Consider the following 19,024-nt stretch of genomic DNA (forward strand, 5'->3'; position numbering starts at 1 on the left):
TACATCCCTCTTCCTAGGCAGTTAGTCAAACACAGAACAAAACAAAAAATTAATCGAGCTGAAATAATGTATTTCTTAATATTGCAAAATTCAAGTTCTTTTTCTGAGTCAGCTCTCCTTCTCTTGCTGTACAGGACCCCTGTCTTCAGCTAATCTCCTATCAGGGCCCAACAGCCGTTTGTGCATCCGCACCCTGCAGTGCTGGAGTGGGGGCCCAAGGGTGAGCCTGTGTCTGTAGCAGAAAATGGAGAAGGCAGGGCAAGAAGGAAGAGCAGCACTTTGTTTTTCTGCAGGAGCTGCTGGGGGAGGAACCCGCCACCCACCCAGCTATACCTTTGCTGTTCCTGTAACACTGGGAGCAAAGAGCTTTGCAAGTGGGAAGCAGAGATTAGCTGTTCAAATGGGAATAATCAATTCCCATTTCCCTGGCACAGGAAAAGTAGGCACCAGACCACACCCCGCAGCCTGTGGCTTGCTTTGCCTGCTGGCTTGAGCTGGTTCCAGACGGAAATCCAGTTCAGCTGGAAAACTTCTTCCCTCCTGATATATCCTGTTAGTGGACTGCAAAACAGGAAGTTTATATGTGTAAATACGAGTGCCTTTCCACTCATTTTGGCTAAGGGCTAAGAATTAGAAGACAACATCTGTAGATTCATCCAGTTTGCATTCAAGAGAACAATACTACTTCAGAGTGATTCTTGGACATCCTCATTACGTCATGAATTTATCAGCTGACTGCATCACTGACAAGGGCAATTAGGAAGCTATGATCTGGGACCAGAAAGAGTCCTCCACGCCTTTAAGCACAATTCTAGCACAATTCTTTTCTTCATACAATCTCAAATGAAAATTTACCAAATGGAATTAAAACCTGGTCCACATCTCCCACACATACTTCCCCTGGAAGGCCAGGAAAAGATGTGTAATCCATTTCATCCTTCCTTTTATTCATATCTATTTCATACTTTAACCAAAGCATACAGATAGGAATAATTACAATCTCAACACATCACTAGCTTCTCGAGAGCGTTAGTTTTTCTATAGGTAAAATTGTGCAAGATGAAGCATTAGCTGCAGAATACGTTTGTTACAACTTCATAAAGCACCAGCCAGAGATAAAAAGTGTCATAACCTATGTGACTTTTCCAGGCAAACTTTTTTTTCCTTGATATTTGGCAGAGTCAAAGTGAGGTTATAATTAAACAGAGCGTTAAAATTAATCCCTTGTCCTAGCTTTTTGAGAAGCTAGGCAGTAACTGGCACGGAGACAGGCTGAGCCTCCTTTGTCCCTGACTAAGCTTATCCCAGGAGATCAGCTTCACAATGCTCTAAGTATGGCCCAGAGACCATATCGTATAGCCTATACCTACTCCACAAACGAAATGTTCAGGCACGCAGGGGCAAAGCCTGACCTCACGCTGGCCCTGACTGCGTGCTGAAGCACATCCCACCCCAGCTTGGGGGAAAAGCAGTGGAAGAGTGATCTGCCCCACACGTGTTGACAGCAGTCAGTGTGATGCGGGGATAAGCCTACCCAGCTCCACCCTGCACTTCATACTGTGACCCAGAGGAAGCAAACAGGCAGAGGCAGCCCACAAAGCTTTCATGAGCTGCTGCGAGCAATGTTACCCTATTTTTCTTCCTGGCTGTTGTTCTCTGAGTGCTTTTCCTAGTCCCCTAGTAGCAGAGCAGGTCCTCTGCTCTGCTACACTACCAAAGCTGGATTCTCCCTCTCTTTTGCGGTGAAGAGGAGGCAGGTGGGCAAACGGCCCTTCGGTCTTTTGGGTTACTGGGAAGGAAGATGCTGTTGTGGCAGCAGTGGGGCAGGCTGGGGAAGGGAGCTGCCTTCTGTGGGCCTTAAATGTCACTTCTGGTCCAGGGTTTCATTAAAAAATAGGTATCAGTTTTGGTGAAATCTTTAAGGCATTGAGTTTACCTTCAGTTACTATGTCCCCTTTTCACCTAAGAAAGACTGGAATGATTTGAGCCAGTATTATGATGTTTTTGACAAGAATCATACAGAGGACACTATTTTGTTATGGAACGATACCTAACACAGTGAATGTAAAGTTATAGGTTAAGCTCTAAGCATGTGTTGTAGAAGTTTGTTTTAAAAATAATAAAACCATTTAGTGTTAGTGAAAGTATTACTATACATCTCATAAATGTAGGAATGCATTTCACTGATTAAACAGAATTTTGGAGCTGAAAATATAGCCATGTTTTAATTCTATTTTTAATCTTGCTTGGTAGAAAGTTTTAATGAAAATGTTTATTTGTATTCTGGTATTTAAAATGACAGCACTTATTTGATAATGATTCTGCAAAACAGACTTCATATAGGACAAGATAATCTAATCTTGAATTAAACTTAATAAATAAATGAAAAATTAATTCAAAAATTTAAAAGGAGTTCTTAAGTGTACAAACAAATGCAAAGAAATTATTGAAGCTAATTTAAAGTACTGCTAGGAAAAGAAAAAGAAAACAGGACAGGTTTGGAATGCTGTGTATATGTATAGCTATAAAATCAGGAAATACGGATGTAAACAGGAATGAAGTAAGAAATTTGTATAATTTCACCCTCGGTGGGTGAAAGAAAATGTAGCAATGGCACTTGGTACAGTAACTGCCTGCAGTGCCAAAATGTAGAATCCTGGAGCCAGCATCAGTTTAAGACTGTTGATTTTTTGTAGGTTTGGGGTTTTTTTTAATGAAGTCAGTGCTCCAGCAGCCTGGGGAATGAACCCTTACACAGATACTCTGCTGTTGCTCTCAATGGGTCACTTAGGATCTTCTTTGGTTGTATTGGTTTCTAATGTTTGCAGTGTCTAGTGGTAAAAATGCAATCCTTATTTGCTTGTTTAGCTTCAGAATGCTATTCTAATCATATCAGAAGCAGCATTATCTTTTCTAGTTTTATTATAAACCTTTCTAATAATTATTTTATATTTCTAATACAAATAGAATGTTTGTAAACTGAACTTTAAGTCACAACTCTTGACCTTTGCAAGCAGCGGTGGGATCAGTACTCATGAAAGTTGTAATTATTTTCTTTTCAGCTGTGGTTCTTATTTTGTGTTATTCCATCACTATCTTCTGTAACAGTTCTTTTATTTAAGAGTACACCCATGCAACATATAAGAGTGGAACTGTTACTGCCCTGTGCCCAGCTTAATAGGGCAGCCCAGAGGACATGCAGTACAACACTAGTAGCTTCCTCCTGAATACAATAAGATAACTAAACAAAATATTCAGTGTCTGATTGGCAACATGTGGGATACCAAATATATTTTCATGCAGAATATCTGTAAAACAAAAGCAAATCTTTCAAAGTTTAATAGTTGCAGAACCAGAATATGCTGAGCCCTTACTGAGCAAGAGCAGGGAGCCTCGAGCTCACCTTTCTGCGGCCCCGCTGCAGGCTGTCTGCAGACCCAGACAGGAAGCACTAACTCAGTTTACGGTAAGTTCTTGTTTTCTAGATTCCCTCTTAATCCCCTGGGCTCGGATCTGCTATTGTAACATGACAGGGAAAGGCAGTTACCGTCCAAACTTAAACAAGCTCCGTTTTAGTGATTATTCTTGTTGTGAAGCCTAGGACTGTCATGCATCCTCAGAAATGCCTTTTTTTCCCCCTCATCCTACTCCCAGTAGCCCAAGCTGGGTTTGTTGCTAGCTGCAGCTCACACTGGCGTTTTACAATCCCAGCCAGAGCTTCTTTGCTGCAAGGCATGCCAGGACCCTGGTCCCTTGGGGGATAACCAAGCACTGCTGGCCCCTGGGTGCACAGGGGCTGACAGCACCAGGAATGGAGCTGGTGGGTCCAGGTCATCTCCAGCAGGGTGGAGGCCCAAAGCTGCGCTGTTTCAGGGCTCAGATGTAAGAAGAGCCAGGATGCTCTGGGGAGGTAGAGGCTTAGAGTCAAACACTGTAGGGCACCCCTTCCCCAGGCAGATACCTCTAAATGAGTCCTCTTTCCTTCTCCCGTTTTCACATGGGGCACCTGGGGTGTATTTTCTCTCTACCCCAATTTTTCCTCTGGGCTCAACACCTATTTCAGAGCTCCACTTTCCTAGCCTTTATTTTCTCCCTCTTTTCAAGCAGGCGTCTCTACTTATATCGCAAGTGCAGGCCTCAAGGTCTGCCTGCAACTGCAGTTCAAAGCCTGCATTTTGGAGGTGAGGGTATTCAACTTGGATTTGTGGGTTTCCATATTCTCAAGTAGGGAACGCCATCAAACACACATCTTATGTCCTGGATGAGTTCTCTAACCTTTAGTACCTCTCATACTACTTGGTGTGGTTTTTCTTTTATTTAAAAAAAGAAAATCTTGATCCCTGCACAATTTTGTAAGTATAATATTGGTGTCTACCTCCAGTATAAATTATGGGCAATGGCTTTGGCCACTCCATCCTCAGATTGTGGGTTATTTTTAATCCCCATTCTGAGATTTGTAACTCTTTCCCAAGTGTGGGGCAGGGAAGCCAAGCCCATAACTGTGTTCCAAATACCACTCCTGGGACCTAAAATTAAATATTGCAAAATATTTGCCCATATGTTTTGTCTAGTTCTTACCACTGACATTGGCCTTTACCTTAAATTAGCTTTCTCTAGTCCTTGTAGCTATTGCTGGGATAAAAATAGCCCTAAGGACATTAAGGAGAATTTTTATTCATGACTCGAGTATACTCTATTTGTGTTACCTTAATATTGAAGAACTGATACTTATTGTAGGGTTTCTTTTTAATCAGTAATGCAAAATATTAAAACCAAATGTCGACTGAGCCACGTTTCACTGGACAAAGCTGCCTTATTGTTTAGAGACCAGTAGATGGCAACCACCCATTGCAATGTCAAAGGTAAATGAAAAGTGAGAGTTGTTTAGCTAGTGGATTTATTATGTGACAGCTTGAGCAACAAAGCTCTGCTACTCCACATAAGGAGAAAGCAGTACTTTTATTTTTAATCCTCTTTATACACATCTTTTGAAGGGGAGCAGTGAGATGCCCTTTTACGTAGCCAGTTTTGACAAATTATAATTGTGACAATCCATTTGACTAAAATATCTTATGGCTGCTCCTTACTGCTAATATCAGTCAAAAAAAGAACAAGTCAATAGAAAAAAAAAAACCCAAAGCAATCAGACTGTCTTAGCTTCCACAGGAATAGCCTCAAGTTCTTATCATGATTAATTAGATTCATTATTACTTTAGGTAGAAGCAGTTAGAACTGAGTAACAATGATCCTGGGATTGGAAATAGGAACTGACTGAGGCTATTGACATACCAGTTAATTAATCCTGGTTACCTGAGTGGTCTTACAGAAATGTTATTGACATGATCAAGTTTGAAGAAATTCTGATTCTTTCTACAACATTAGATTAAAAGTTCTTCATTTCTAGGAGCAAGAACTGTAAAGATTTGAAAAGATCCTTTCAGACCCTCCAAGAACCTTGCGTTTACACTTCAGAAAAGAAGCTCCTTCATTAAAACAGGAGAACAGTTATGGAAATATATCTGTACCTTACTGGAAGGATACTTAACTACCTGTAGTCATATTAAGTTTTCCTTTAGCATTGATTTAACCATATTTTGTGAATATGTTTTCAATTAGGATTGGTATACATAATACATGTATGGATGCACACAGAAGTGGAGTGTCTATAGTGCAGAAAAAACCAGACCTTTAGACCTCTGAAGGATTCCAGCATCACCTAACACTGTGCTTAGCAATTTTAAAAAGAATACACTACAAATAGCTAAACCAGCTAACAAGAAGAGCACTGTCACTTAGTAGAAGTAAAACAAAATACATTACTGGGATGCCTCCCTTCAAGTTCTCAAGCACTTTGCAAACCATTAACTTGAAATGCATTAACTTGCACCCTTGCAGTACAAGGTGCGTTATGTTTATTCTCAGAACTCACATCTTTGCTAGGAAGGCTTAAGAAACCTAGTTCATACAGCTAAAGTAACCTTTCACTTTTGTTAAAGCTACAGCTTGATCAGCTGTGAATTTTATAAGCGAAATGAGGAGAAATCCAGCTGGGATCCATTTCCTTGTGAATACTGGTGAGTTAGTATCAGGAATAGCTTCTAATATCCCTTACAAAACTCCCCAAACATTTATCATTATTTCCTTCATCTCATAATAAGATTTATACTGTAAAAAAACCCTGCTCTTTAGTGACATTTGAGTTCTTTTTTGCTTCTTTGAAGAAATTAAAGGCGTCCAACCCGATGCTAAAATTTGTGCAACTTTATTTGCTTTAGCATGAGAAATTATGTGACTTGTATATGTTGTTTTTCTTATGGGCCCATGAATTTTGCTAAGAGCCCAAGAGTTATCTTGGATTTTTCTTGCAGAAAATTGCAAAGCTAGTGAGATGATTCAAAAAAAAAAGGCAAAGAAAGAGAAATCTAAATGATTTAGAAGAGAAGGAATTTTTAGACAAACAATAAAAAGACTTCTCTGTTTATATTCATGCTTTTTTTAGCTCAAATGGTTGAGGAGGACAGATAGTTTTAAAGATTCAAGGTCTGCTGTTTCCATGAAGGGCTGAGGAAGGTCTCACTCCTGTTTTCCGGTACTTATCACCACAGAAGTCTGCAAGAGATCACCAAGGACAGTAACTCTCCTTCTTTACAGTTGCAGTCAGTAAAGTTTAGTTTAAGTTCAAAGGACTCCATATGGAAATTTCCTTCTGCTCAATACTTCGTACATATCACAGATCACAAACTACACCCTCATGCACTGTAACAATATTCAGATTTATAGCAGAACCCTCCCCAGAGTCTGAAATTTTACGTTCGATATCTAAGTAGGGGTCAGTGGCATTGCCAAAAGCTTGTGCTACGTTTCTCTTTGGTGTGCACTGAAACATGTATATGATAAGCAGTGACAAAGTCCTCTGAACATTATGGCCTGGTAAGAATGTACATACCTCATACATTGGCAAAAAGTGCCCATAAAAATGTAATTATAGCCTTTTCACTGTTCTCCTCCTGCACTTTCTAAAATTTGAAAAAAACAGAATTGCCCCCTACTATTGTGCAGAAAAACAGTCTCTGGACTGTTTTTAGCAGAAAATTTCTCTGTCTTTGGTTAAGACACTGGAAATGTTCCTCGTTGCGCAAAGCCATAGCATGTTGGGTGACAGGCTTGTTTGTTTAATCACTTTATAGTGGGGAATGTAAATATGATTGAGCACTAAAGCAGGTGCTTGAGCATTGACTTTTAACCAAAGAATAAAGTATATATTTGCATCGGGATTTTGCTTACCTGATCCTTATTTCAGATGCCATTTGAAGCATAATTTAAAGGAGAGGTAATCAGGGACACAGTCCAGTAAGGTGCTGAGTGATTCTGAGGTGGTGCTGAATGCTATCCATTACCATTGCTTGCAATGAGATTCAAAGTAATCAATCCTGGCAGGATCTGAACCATGATAAATTATCCAGATAAGATGGGTAATGAAAGAATGCAAAACACGGAAGGTAAGTTTGTATTTCTTGGCAGTGTTCAGCATGACTTTTGTAATTATTAACTTAACCCTACAAGCCTGAGATAGTCCTTATTCAAATGCCTCAGTCTTATTCCATATTGTCTCCTAACAACAACATCTCCTAACATTTCCACAATGAGGAAAAGGAAGACAACAGATTCACCTCATTCATCCACAGATCTGAGTGAAGGGAAGGAGAAATTAAGACTGAAGCAAGAGGTTGGCCTGATTAGCGGAGTGTCATTAATTGCAGGCACCATGATAGGCTCAGGGATCTTTATGTCCCCTGAGTGGGTACTACATCATATGGGGAGCCCTGCCAGCAGCCTGCTGATCTGGGCAGCATGTGGTCTCCTGGCCATGTTTGGAGCCTTGTCGTATGCTGAGCTTGGAACTATAATTAAAGAGTCTGGAGGAGAATATATTTACATCTTGAGGATTTTTGGTTCTTTTCCTGCTTTCCTTTTTGCCTACACTTCTGTTATCCTAGTGAGACCAGCTGGTTTGGCAGCTGTCTGTCTGAGCTTTGCTGAATATGCCGTTGCGCCGTTCTACCCAGGATGCTCATCTCCACAGGTTGTCATCAAATGTACAGCTGCTGCCTGCATCCTGCTTTTAACTATCATCAACTGTCTCAATGTGAGGCTGGCGACGTCTATTATGAACATTTTTACAGCTGCCAAACTCTTGGCTTTGTTGGTGATCGTGGTGGGCGGATTGGTGCTGCTTGCCAAGGGACAAACTCAGAGTTTTCAAAATGCTTTTCAAAACACGACTGCAGGTATCGGGGCAGTTGGAGTGGCATTTTACCAGGGACTCTGGTCCTACGATGGGTGGAACAACCTGAACTATGTAACTGAGGAACTGAAGAAGCCTGAAGTGAGTGAGTAAGCTGGGTTTTACTTACTTAATCCTGCTGCTAATATGTTTGATTCTATCTATGATTGTGTTAAGAGGGGTAATCAAGGGGTTAGAGCATCGAGGAAAGACTACTGAGCTTTCCTCCTGGTTTGTTCTGTCTTCTGGGGCAGGACAGCTATGGATGTGTCCAGAAAGGATAAAAATGAGTCTCTAAGCAAAATAACAGCCTACCTACAAGAAAGCGCTAAAATACCCCACTGACTGGAAAAAAGCTATTAGGCAGCACTTGGATGCTTTGGGGATGAAGTTTTGTCTTAGTGTTTAGAGGATCTCACCGTAGACACCTAGATTTATGCAGAAAAGCACTCACTGCTATAATCCATAAAGGTTTCTTAACACCACATATTCCCTAAAAGACTTGATCCATAATGTATGCATCAAAAACCCACTTATCTCTCCTCATTGCATGGAGGGAGAGCTTCAGAGCAAGCCAAGCCTCACTGGAGAGGGAATCTAACTCTCTGAATGACCCTTGTCTTTAAATGTCTGCTTTTTTGGCATTGTTCTGTCCATGCTGTAGGCACTAAAGTAGCTTACTTGCATCTCACATCAGCCCTCTCTGTGCCATATTACCTCTTTTCACAGATCAGACACTACAGCAGTGAACAACCCTTTTTTAGAAAGAGCTGTGTGAGTGCAGAGTGTATAGAGTGTTCTATCAGTGCAGCACACAAGATTTTACAGATTAAATAAAAATACACAGTTAAATATTAACCTAAATGGCAGCAAAGATCCTAGGGTTACGTGGCGCTCTCTCCCACAGGACAATGAGCACTGATACTTAGACCCTCGCAGAGTGGAGGCAACAAGATAAGGAATTGCTATATCTTGTCCTACGGTGAGAATGGGGAATGCAAAAATCAGTATTTCGGGTTTTTAGATGTATACAGTTGCTTTATGATCACCCTACTGGTTGCTTTTCCCAGTGTTTTCAGCTGCATAAGGTAGTGGTTGTTGATTTTATTGAGCCTTAAAATTATCTGTGGTGTTCCAAGATAGCATCCTGTCACTAGAAAAAAAAAAAAATTCCTTCCTAGAGCAAATCTCCTTTGTGCTGCCCTGCTTTGATTTAGCCTGTAGAGAAGTTAAATGTGATGCAACACACACTGATACTTCATCTATGTCAGTGGGATGTTCATGGGAAGATGCAGCACACCAGGAGACATAACACACTAGTAACAAATAAATCAATACTAAAGTAATCAAGAAGTATGCAACAGACATCTTGGGCAGCTATGAACTAAAATCTTTTTGAATAAGATTTGGGGTTTTTTTTGGTTTTGTTTTTTTTTTTTTAAAGACTAGCTTTTGAAATGTACAACCTTACTGTTTGCCTGACATCTTTGGGAGACTGGTGTAAAAACTGCCATGTGAATCTGGATCTAAGTCTTGCTGTGTGGAAAAGTTTAGTGAGCAAAGGAGTTTGAATGAGAGACGTGGGTGGTGGCAAAGACAAAACAAACAAAAAAAGCCCAGTGCAGGCATAAATGTGCTGCACCTAACACTCTTGTCATCCCTTTTCCAGGTGACCCTTCCCAGAGCTGTGATGATTGCCATTCCTTTGGTTACATGCCTGTATTTGCTGGTAAACGTGAGCTACTTAGCAGCCATGACTCCATCTGAACTGCTGACTTCAGGAGCTGTGGCCGTCACTTGGGGGTGAGCTCTGCATGTGGCAACACAGACAATGCAGTCCAGTGACATACGGGTTCTCTCCTGAGTTTCAGGAGATTTAGGTGCTATTCCCAGTGGGAATGGCAGCACTGCATTGGTCAGGCCAGGAAGACCTGTCAGGCCATGTTACGGGGAAGCATGCTGCCTGTTCCTGCTCTGTCACCTTCAGAGCAGTGTATAGCCTTCCCCCACCAAAGGCCAAGGCTGACCACCCCGTCTGGCCCACGGTCTCCAAGGTGCACCTAGGCTGCCAAGATGGGGTGCTCTGCAGCCCACCCCTTACTCCCCATTCCCATTCATTCCCACTGGGAACCTGTGGCTCCCCTCCAGCTCATGTTTTTCCACATGGAAAGTGGCCATAAAGAGGAGGTGAAGTGCACACCAGGAGCATCTCCCCACAGATGCAGCGAGGGTGCATATCCAGACCTGGGGACTGGGAGATGCCCCACATGTTAGATATTTCCAGAAAAGTGGAGAGGACAATGTGCTGCCCCACTAATGCAGAGGCAGTGGTTTGGGAGTGAGGAGCCAACTGGGTGAATTCTGTCTGCTCGGCACCTGGAAATTAGACCAAACCAAAGTCTTTTGGTTGAGTTTCTCCATCTGTGGGGAAATGGAAAATGACACTGATCTCTACAACTCCTTTGAGAAGGAGAAGTGTTATACACGGATTGGGTAGCCTTTCGTAATTGTATCTTTAAGTTGACTTGTGCTTTTCCAGAGTTGCACAGAAACTATTTGTACCTTCCACCAACCTGAAGTGTTTGGTGATATTAAACAGGCTTTGTGCAAGAGAAAGATTTTAGGAAGAGAAGGAAGGGACCGTCATGAGAGATGTAGGCACCATCGACTTCGAACCAGATGATCTTCCACCAGAACATCCAGCCTTAGTCTAAATATTTCCAAAGACACAGAATCCATGATAGCCCTAAATGAGTTGTCTGGCAGAAACGATGACACAGTATATCCAGAGATTATGCTGCTGCTCATCCTCTTCCTAAAAAGTCAGCAGCGGCTTTGCTTCTGTGTGCATTTCACAAGATCTCCAGTTTGAAGATCTGACTGAGCTCTTGCTAGATGTGTTCTCTAATAGCCTTTCATGTCATTAGAAGCAGGAGCTTTTAAAGGTCTAGTGCTTTGTTTGAACAGGTTACAAAGCCTCACTAAGCTGCAGTTTCATGAACTTTCTCTGCACTTCCTTTCCCATCATTCCTGATTAACAAGTTATTTGTGAGCTTTCTCCTTTTTAACACATCTCCTTTTCCTGCCCGATTAACCTTTTCACCCCGAGAATGCAATTCAGGAAGAAACATTGAACTAGCAACCAGAAAGCCGGGCACTCAAAAGCCTGGAGGACAGGTAGATAGCCACAGGCTGAGGTGTAATGGCTGTGGGTCACGAGCAAAAGATGCAGCAATTCAGGCCATTAAGAAAGGATGGGAGGAGTACAAAGAAGCCAGAGGAGGACATATCACATTTAAATGCATTTATTCGCCATATGAGAATTAAGCTGCCAGAGAGAAATATTGTTAAGTGGTGAGAGGTGCAGCCACAAAAGGAGCTCATGAAACTCTCCCCAGCATTTCTTTGATGCCAGTGATTTAACAGCAACTGCAGATCTCAGTTTGCTTGTAAGAAGTTATTCGCAGTAGCCCCTGTAGTTCATTTTCAGGGTCCAAACAGCAAAGCACCAATCTCATAAATGCAAAATACACAATTGCTAAAGATTTTATTATTAATTTTGAGGTATATGTTGTTTTTCCTTGAGATCTTGTGGTCATGGAGTCGCATGATCATAGGAGATGCTCAGATTCCATCATTTTGAAAAAGGGAAAGGTTTTAGTTCTGGTTATTGCAAGTAGCTTCATAACTTGAAGCCTGAAGGACCATAACCCAGATATTAAGCTTCTAAACTACATTCTTGAAATTATTGTGTTAGATAAGCTCCTGCCATGATTTTGGAAAATCCGACTCTTGATTTTGGAACGTTTGGGATAGGTGATACTAAAAAAGAGTACATACGGCTTAAAGACATATAATTCAGATGGAAATATAAAGTGTTCTAAAAAACTTTTGAATTTTGGATTTTTGCCAATTAGATGAACAGTGTGTTTGTTTGTGTATGTGTGTGTACATGTATGTGATAATTACCCCAAACACCAGCATTTATTACTCAATTAATATTCCTCATGCTGCTTCATTCCAGAAGACAAGCTTCACTTTTAGGTGAGAAGATTATCACATCTTCCAAATATTTACCTCAAACTCTATTTGTAACCCTGCTACTTCTTCTGTTATGGAGAAAGCAAACCATAAATGTCTGAACATGTTTTAGAACCAAACTTCTGGAATTCAAACAATTGCTTTGGCTTAAGCCTGATTCACAGAGTAGCAGAAATACGTGCATGTGGGATTAAAGGGTTAAATTCTTATGCATATTGGGGAAGAGGTTATAATGCAGGATATTTGTTCAGGTCTGGTGGGAACAGTTTTTCTGCGATTTCCAAGCTAATATTGTTGGCTGTAATAGGAGTATCTCCAGGATTCGCACCACAGCATCTGTACACAAAAAAAGGGGCTTTTGCCTGTTGTGACAGCTTTGTACACCGTTGCAATGTACACGGATGTAGACATATATACACCAGGCAGGAAGAAAAGCTGCCTTTTCTGGACAAGACAAAGTTACTAGTGAGTAAATATTATGGGAACTTGAAGAAGGCTTTAAATCATTAGAAAGGCTTTGGAAAAAATTTCACTGAGAATAATGGAGGGAAGAAACCTGTCTGGTTCTAGGATGAGTAACTGATATATTTACAAGCTGGATGTTGTGCTGTGAACTCTTTCCCACCTCAGGGACAAAGTCCTGGGCAGTTGGGCGTGGCTCATCTCCCTGTCCGTGGCACTGTCTACCTTTGGTTCATCCAACGGCACCTTCTTTAGCGGAGGCCGCATGTGCTACATTGCTGCAAGGGAAGGCCATATGGTAAGTACAAAAAAAAAGAGGTCTGGCTTGCTTTGAGCAACTTTACCTTCTTGTGACACTAAAGCACAGAGGAAAATACTGTGTATGTTCAACTGGTAGAGTGATAGCTCTTCAGTGGTTTGTTTCTTGCTCAAAGACTTTCTTCCCCATCTTTTTCAAATGTATGTGTTGTCTCCTGACTTTCTCCTTCAGCCATGTAATTTCAGAAAGATACATAATTGCATCTAGCCTGAATTTTAAGAACAGCTTTGAAATGAACAACTGAAATACGGCTGTATTGGAGCACATGGCACAGGCTCTGGGGTGACCTAGCCAATATACCTGCCAGGGAGGGGAAACCTGGCCACGCTTGCGTGTTGTAAGGCACCCTTGCTCTCACTGGGAAGGTAGCCCAGCGCTGACAAGCTGCATTTGCATGCAATACTGACTATGCAAGCTGGTCTCAGGGGCTTTCCAGCCTTCCCATGGGGTAGTCCAGTTCAGATACAGCGTAGGATATCTCTGCTCTTCAAGTTTCATAGCAATTACAAGGTGACACCGAGCCTTACATCTCCCCTAGCTGGGGTTTTTAATTGGTTTTGTTAGGTGGGGCCAAATCTGGTAGCCCAGCAGAGGTCATGCTGCTGCAGCTCCATGCTCCCTGGTCCAACCGGTAAGTTCAGCATGTATTCCCAATAGGCACACACACACAAACACAAGTATACAACATATTTACACACCTACATATGTATATATATGTATATATATGTCCTGGTTTCAGCTGGGATAGAATTAATTTTCTTCTTAGTAGCTGGTACAGTGCTGTGGTTTGGATTTAGTGTGAGAATAATGTTGATGATAACACACTGATGTTTTAGTTGTTGCTAAGTAGCGCTTAAGCCGAGGACTTTTCAGTCTCCCATGCTCTGCCAGCAAGCAGGTGTGCAAGAAGCTGGGAGGGAGCATGGCCAGGACAGCTGACCCAAACTAGCCAAAGGGATATTCCATACCATAGAACATCATGCCCAGTATATAAACTGGGGGGAGTTGTCCGGAAGGGGCGGATCGTGGCTCTGGCATCGGTCAGTGGGTGGTGAGCAATTGCACTGTGCATCACTTGTCTTTTCTTGGGCTTTATTTATCTTTTTTTTCTTATTTTCATTACAAGTATTACTATTGTATTATTATTATTATTATTATTATGTTAGCATTATATTTTATTTTACTTTAGTTATTAAACTGTTCTTATGTCAATCCATGAGTTTTACTTTTTTTTCCCAATCCTCCTCCCCACTGGGATGGGGGAGGGGTGAGCAGCTGCGTGGTGCTTAGATGCTCGCTGGGGTCAAACCACAACAATATACATATACAGACAGCAGGCCACACAAATCTACATGTACAGACACGCTCAGCGCTCACACAAACACTAGCACAAACAGCACCAAGGGCCTCATCATGTTCCCCTCTCCGGCTGATCAGAGATCTGTTAGCAGGAAATATATGTATAAACATAGGTACAACGTGGGTCCCTCCAGCAGCTGGGCTCAGACATTCAGTCTGCCCAGTAGCTGCCCCTGGATCCCAGTCCCCCCAGTTGCTGGTACCTGGGCATACAAGCCCCCGAGGCTGCTGTCCCACTCCAGCTGCTGGTATGGACCCCTCACTCACAGGCACACACCCCCACACCTAACCACACTTCTTCTCCCTCTCGGTGCTTGGGCTGAGCTGGATTTGTCCTCTTCTGTTTTGAGCAGGCATGTTGTGTTCCTCCTGGACCTTTCTGCTTCTTTGGTCCTTCCTCCCCACACCGTCTGGCATTTCTGCTCTCAGGTGCAAAGGATACCACTCTGGACCAGCACCACTCCTTGTACATAGGAGGGAAGCTTTTATGTATATGAATGACTAGGTTGGTGGAGACGACTGGGTCGGTAGTTACTGGTTTTGGTGGTTACTGGTTCCACAGCTTGTCTTACTGATGACAGTGTCTGCTGTATCGTGGCAAGCTCTGTGCTAAGCCGTTCACAGATGGTCTGAATTTGACCATACCGGACTAAGAGCTGAACGCTTATGCCGTTTCTCAGACACTCAGCTCTAGCAGAAGTCCTTGCATGATATTTTTGTTGGAAATAAAAAAAAAAAAAGAAGCCTTTCTCATTAAACTTTCCCAATGAACCAAGCAATAAAGAGACTAATAATTCTCTCCATGTTCTGAAACAAATCCTGGTTTGCTTTGTGGTTAGTTGCATAAATATTTCAGGAGTAGTCCTTGTCTGATTTTCCAGTCAGCCCAAGAGAAGCCAAGTCCCAGAGAGACGTGACAGAGGGCAGAAGAGTGGCACCATGCACAAGGTCCTGATGATGATCAGGAAAGCTCTGATTTGACTCAGCCTCAGTCTGTCACACTAATAGTTTGAAAACCTCATCTTGCCTGCCTACACTGAGCATATTTGATATGAAATCAGTGAGACACAACAAAAATATCCTTGAGGGAGGTTTCCATGTTTACACTCCTTGGCGTTGAACTACTTTTATATTATGCTTATTTGATGATGAGGAGTGGCTCTGGCTGCAGGCAGAGCTCCCACCAGCAGCTGAGGGGGATAAGTAAGGATCTCCGAGTACGTGATATGATGGTATATTGTTTTGCTTTGGCTTTCAGCCAGACATTCTGTCTATGGCTCATGTGCGATGCCTCACGCCCTCCCCTGCTCTGCTGTTTACATCTGGTATGTCTTTAATAATGATAATATCAGGAAGCTTCACCAGTATCGTGAACTTTTTCAGGTATGTATGTGTAGCGTGCCTGTTTGCATCCCTTGTGCTCCTGGTTTTTGACATTGTTTTAGAAGTATTTTCTTTTAATATTTTTTTGAGCCTGGGCTATTGCTTTCTAACCAATATTGTGGCGGGGACGGGGGGAAGAAAGAAAAGAAAGAACGAGCTTAGGAACCAGCATCTTTGCAACACATGAATACTTCTGTCACTATATACTTAACTGGATGTGATTCATCCTCATATTGAAATGAATCTATAATATTCAGATCATTCTAAAGTTCTCATTGTTTGTGCTGGAAAGGAAATGAGTGGAAGAACTACTAAATTTATAGCAATATTCTCCTTTTTAACTGGAGATATGAACATCTGGGACCTGCAAGGCAGGCCTGACATTCCTGGATGATCTCACCCTAAATGTAATGCTGTCTTTTTTTCTTTTTTTTTTCCTTTTTCTTCCAGTTTTGTGGCATGGCTTTTCTATGGCATGACTATTTCTGGTCTCCTGTATTTAAAAATCAAGAAACCAGAACTGCCAAGATCTTACAAGGTGAAGCAATAACATAAACCCCTTAAACCCTTTTCCTATATTGCCCAAATTACTAAGAGAGCATTATGAGGAAAGAAGGAGCACTGGGGCTGGTTGCTTATAGATTTAGTGTGGTTGTCCTTCCTTTTTTAATTTCACGTTTTGTCTCAACAAAGTCAACAAGGGGCAAGACAGTGTGAATATACAGGCATAAGTCAAGGTTGAATTCTCTGTCTTGATAAGCTAATAATGCACTGCCCCCTCACTGTGGAAAATATATCTAGCATATCCTCTTTTTTCCTAAGAGATTTAAGAGGAAAATGAAGGATGATTCTGATCAACAATGCAATCACCTGTTTATGTTCTCAGAGCTTGGTCACACTCCTCAGAGGGTAGCCCAGGTGTAAGAACCTTGCAGAGGACAAAAAATTCAGCCAGAATGCCCCAAGTCCTTTGAGATGGCCAGGGGACAGGTTTGTTCCCCACAAAACAGCTAAGTGGAAGAAAATCAGGATTTACCTGTTCTTCCTCCTGGTGCCATGAGCGAGTTGAGCTGCAGCACTTCCTCAGTGACTGAGGGAAATATTTTTACAGAAAAGATCCCAGGAACAGGGGACCCATGAGACTATGAATGCAGGACAGTGACTTTTCCCTGAGACAAGCTGAATGAACATCCTGGTTTTCATGGGGTTCCTCCAGGAGACAGATGACAGGCTGACACTGCCAGGCTGTGCGAAGCAATATTGAGTGTCCTATGGGGCTTAGCATGAAGAAGAGCAGTGCTCTATTAAGTCTTCCAGTCATTGGCTTCTGTGGCTCTGTCCTGAAATTAGGATGCTGGATGAGGACGTTCATCCAACTTGTTGGCTGAATGGGCTTTAAGGAAAAGAAGTTCTGTTTCTGCAATAGTGTTTCATACGCTGTATAAAAGTACCACAGTCCTCCAGGCCAGTCCTGTGAGGATGTCAGCCTGCTGCAGCATTTGGCTTGATGGCCTAACTCTTTCCTTAACTAGAAGCTCATGTCTGAAGGTTCCAGGTCAACTGACAATGTATGGCTGATGTCCTGCAGAATCTGTATGCATGTTGCAGGTTTATATTTAAGGGAAAGATTTCCCTTGGTTTGAAAACAATCATTTTTACTAGCATTTTGCCAAAAGTGTTAGAACACAGTGGGGAGGGAGCAGAGTAGAGCATCCCACTAAGGTAGATGAAGCCAACGGCAGATCTTCTCTATGCTCTCACAGGTAACCATGAACAACATTTCCTTTGGTCTATATCAGTGCCCTTGTGCTGGATAAAAGGCACAAAAGTAAAAAATGGAAAATCTCAGCTTGAATGCTCAGTTTTTGTTGTGAAATTGTTTTGTCTTGTGCATTCACTAGCCTTTGAGGGAGGATGGCTTCAAATTTAAATTTAAATGCTTTCTGACCAAACTTACAGAAATAGCCTCTGAAATTGCCTGTCTACCTATCTGTCAACACATGAATAAATCTTTTTGCCCAAGGGTGCTAAGGTTCAGTTATGTGATTTGTACATGTTTCTGTGTGTTTTGTCTACAGCTCAGCTTTTGGATGCAAGGTAGTAGGGAGAGCAAGAACAGACCTGGCACTAAAAACAGTAGTTTGCATCTTCAGCTCTAGGAGGGCAGGGAAGACCAGGGGTTAGGGTGTGTGGTGATGGTGTAGCTCTTGCAGGGATGTTCAACCTTGGAGTTGGGGTGGGCTGGGAAACAGGATGTCTGGATTAATTGGGATTTCTAGGTAATACCTCAGGTTGCAGCAGGGTTTAATCTAAAAAGCCTTCTGCAGAAGTTTCAGGGTTGTCCAGACCCACAGTGGCCCAGGATTACATGAGTCTTTACGCTGATGTTTTGCTTTCACAGGTCCCAATTATCATCCCCATAATTGTGCTGATGGCAGCTGTGTACCTGGTGTTAGCTCCCATTGTTGATCAACCCCAAATTGAGATCCTCTACATTGTCGTGTTCATTTTCAGTGGCATCATTCTTTATTTCCCACTGGTTCGCTTCAAGTGCCACCCTCTCTTTTTACAGAGAGTCACTTTACATCTCCAGTTGTTCCTGGAAGTTGCTCCTACCACCAGGGATGCAAACTGAGATAACGTCCTCCTGGCGTATGGCTGCCTGCCCCTCATGGTTTATCCCAGCACCTTGGCTTTCAAGGCTCGGAAAATATTCTTCTGTAAGGGACAATGAGTAGAATGAAAGTGTCACTAAAATGTCTAGCTGAGAGGGATTAAAGCCATGACTCCTCACGTTTCCTTAAAATTTTGGGGACATGTTTTTCTCGTTTTCAGCTCTGCCTTGGCAGATTACATACAGATTCCAAAAGAATATGTGCTTTTGAATTTTCCAATCCAAGAAGAACTGTTCGTCAAAATCTTAGCTCTATGATGATATATATACTATAGATGATGAGAAGATGAAAGGATTAAGTGGCTTGCTCAAAGTCACACAGGAAATGTGTGGAAAATGTGACTGTTTCTCCCAAGGTCCAGCCAAGCATCTTATCACGTAGCCCATCCTTTCTCTCTGTGCACCTGTGACATATGAACAATAATAATGAACACAAAAAGACTTAACACTTTGGATAAGTAGCCCTTATATATTATTGGTTTGTGTATGGATATAGGGGAGC

The 19,024-nt window shown here is 42.0% G+C and overlaps 1 protein-coding gene across 1 annotated transcript; it reads left to right on the top strand.

Moving 5' to 3' along the window:
- Nucleotides 1-7,636: 7,636 nt before the first annotated feature.
- Nucleotides 7,637-18,483, top strand: LOC127014038 (b(0,+)-type amino acid transporter 1-like). The gene is made up of 6 exons (XM_050893061.1): nucleotides 7,637-8,386; nucleotides 9,954-10,087; nucleotides 12,956-13,085; nucleotides 15,724-15,848; nucleotides 16,299-16,386; nucleotides 18,250-18,483. The coding sequence occupies exons 1-6, from the start codon at nucleotides 7,643-7,645 to the stop codon at nucleotides 18,481-18,483; spliced, it is 1,455 nt and encodes a 484-aa protein (XP_050749018.1). The 5' UTR covers nucleotides 7,637-7,642.
- The last annotated feature ends 541 nt before the right edge of the window (nucleotides 18,484-19,024 follow it).

Source organism: Gymnogyps californianus, chromosome 3, assembly GCF_018139145.2.
Source record: "Gymnogyps californianus isolate 813 chromosome 3, ASM1813914v2, whole genome shotgun sequence".
Taxonomy (NCBI): Eukaryota; Metazoa; Chordata; class Aves; order Accipitriformes; family Cathartidae; genus Gymnogyps; species Gymnogyps californianus.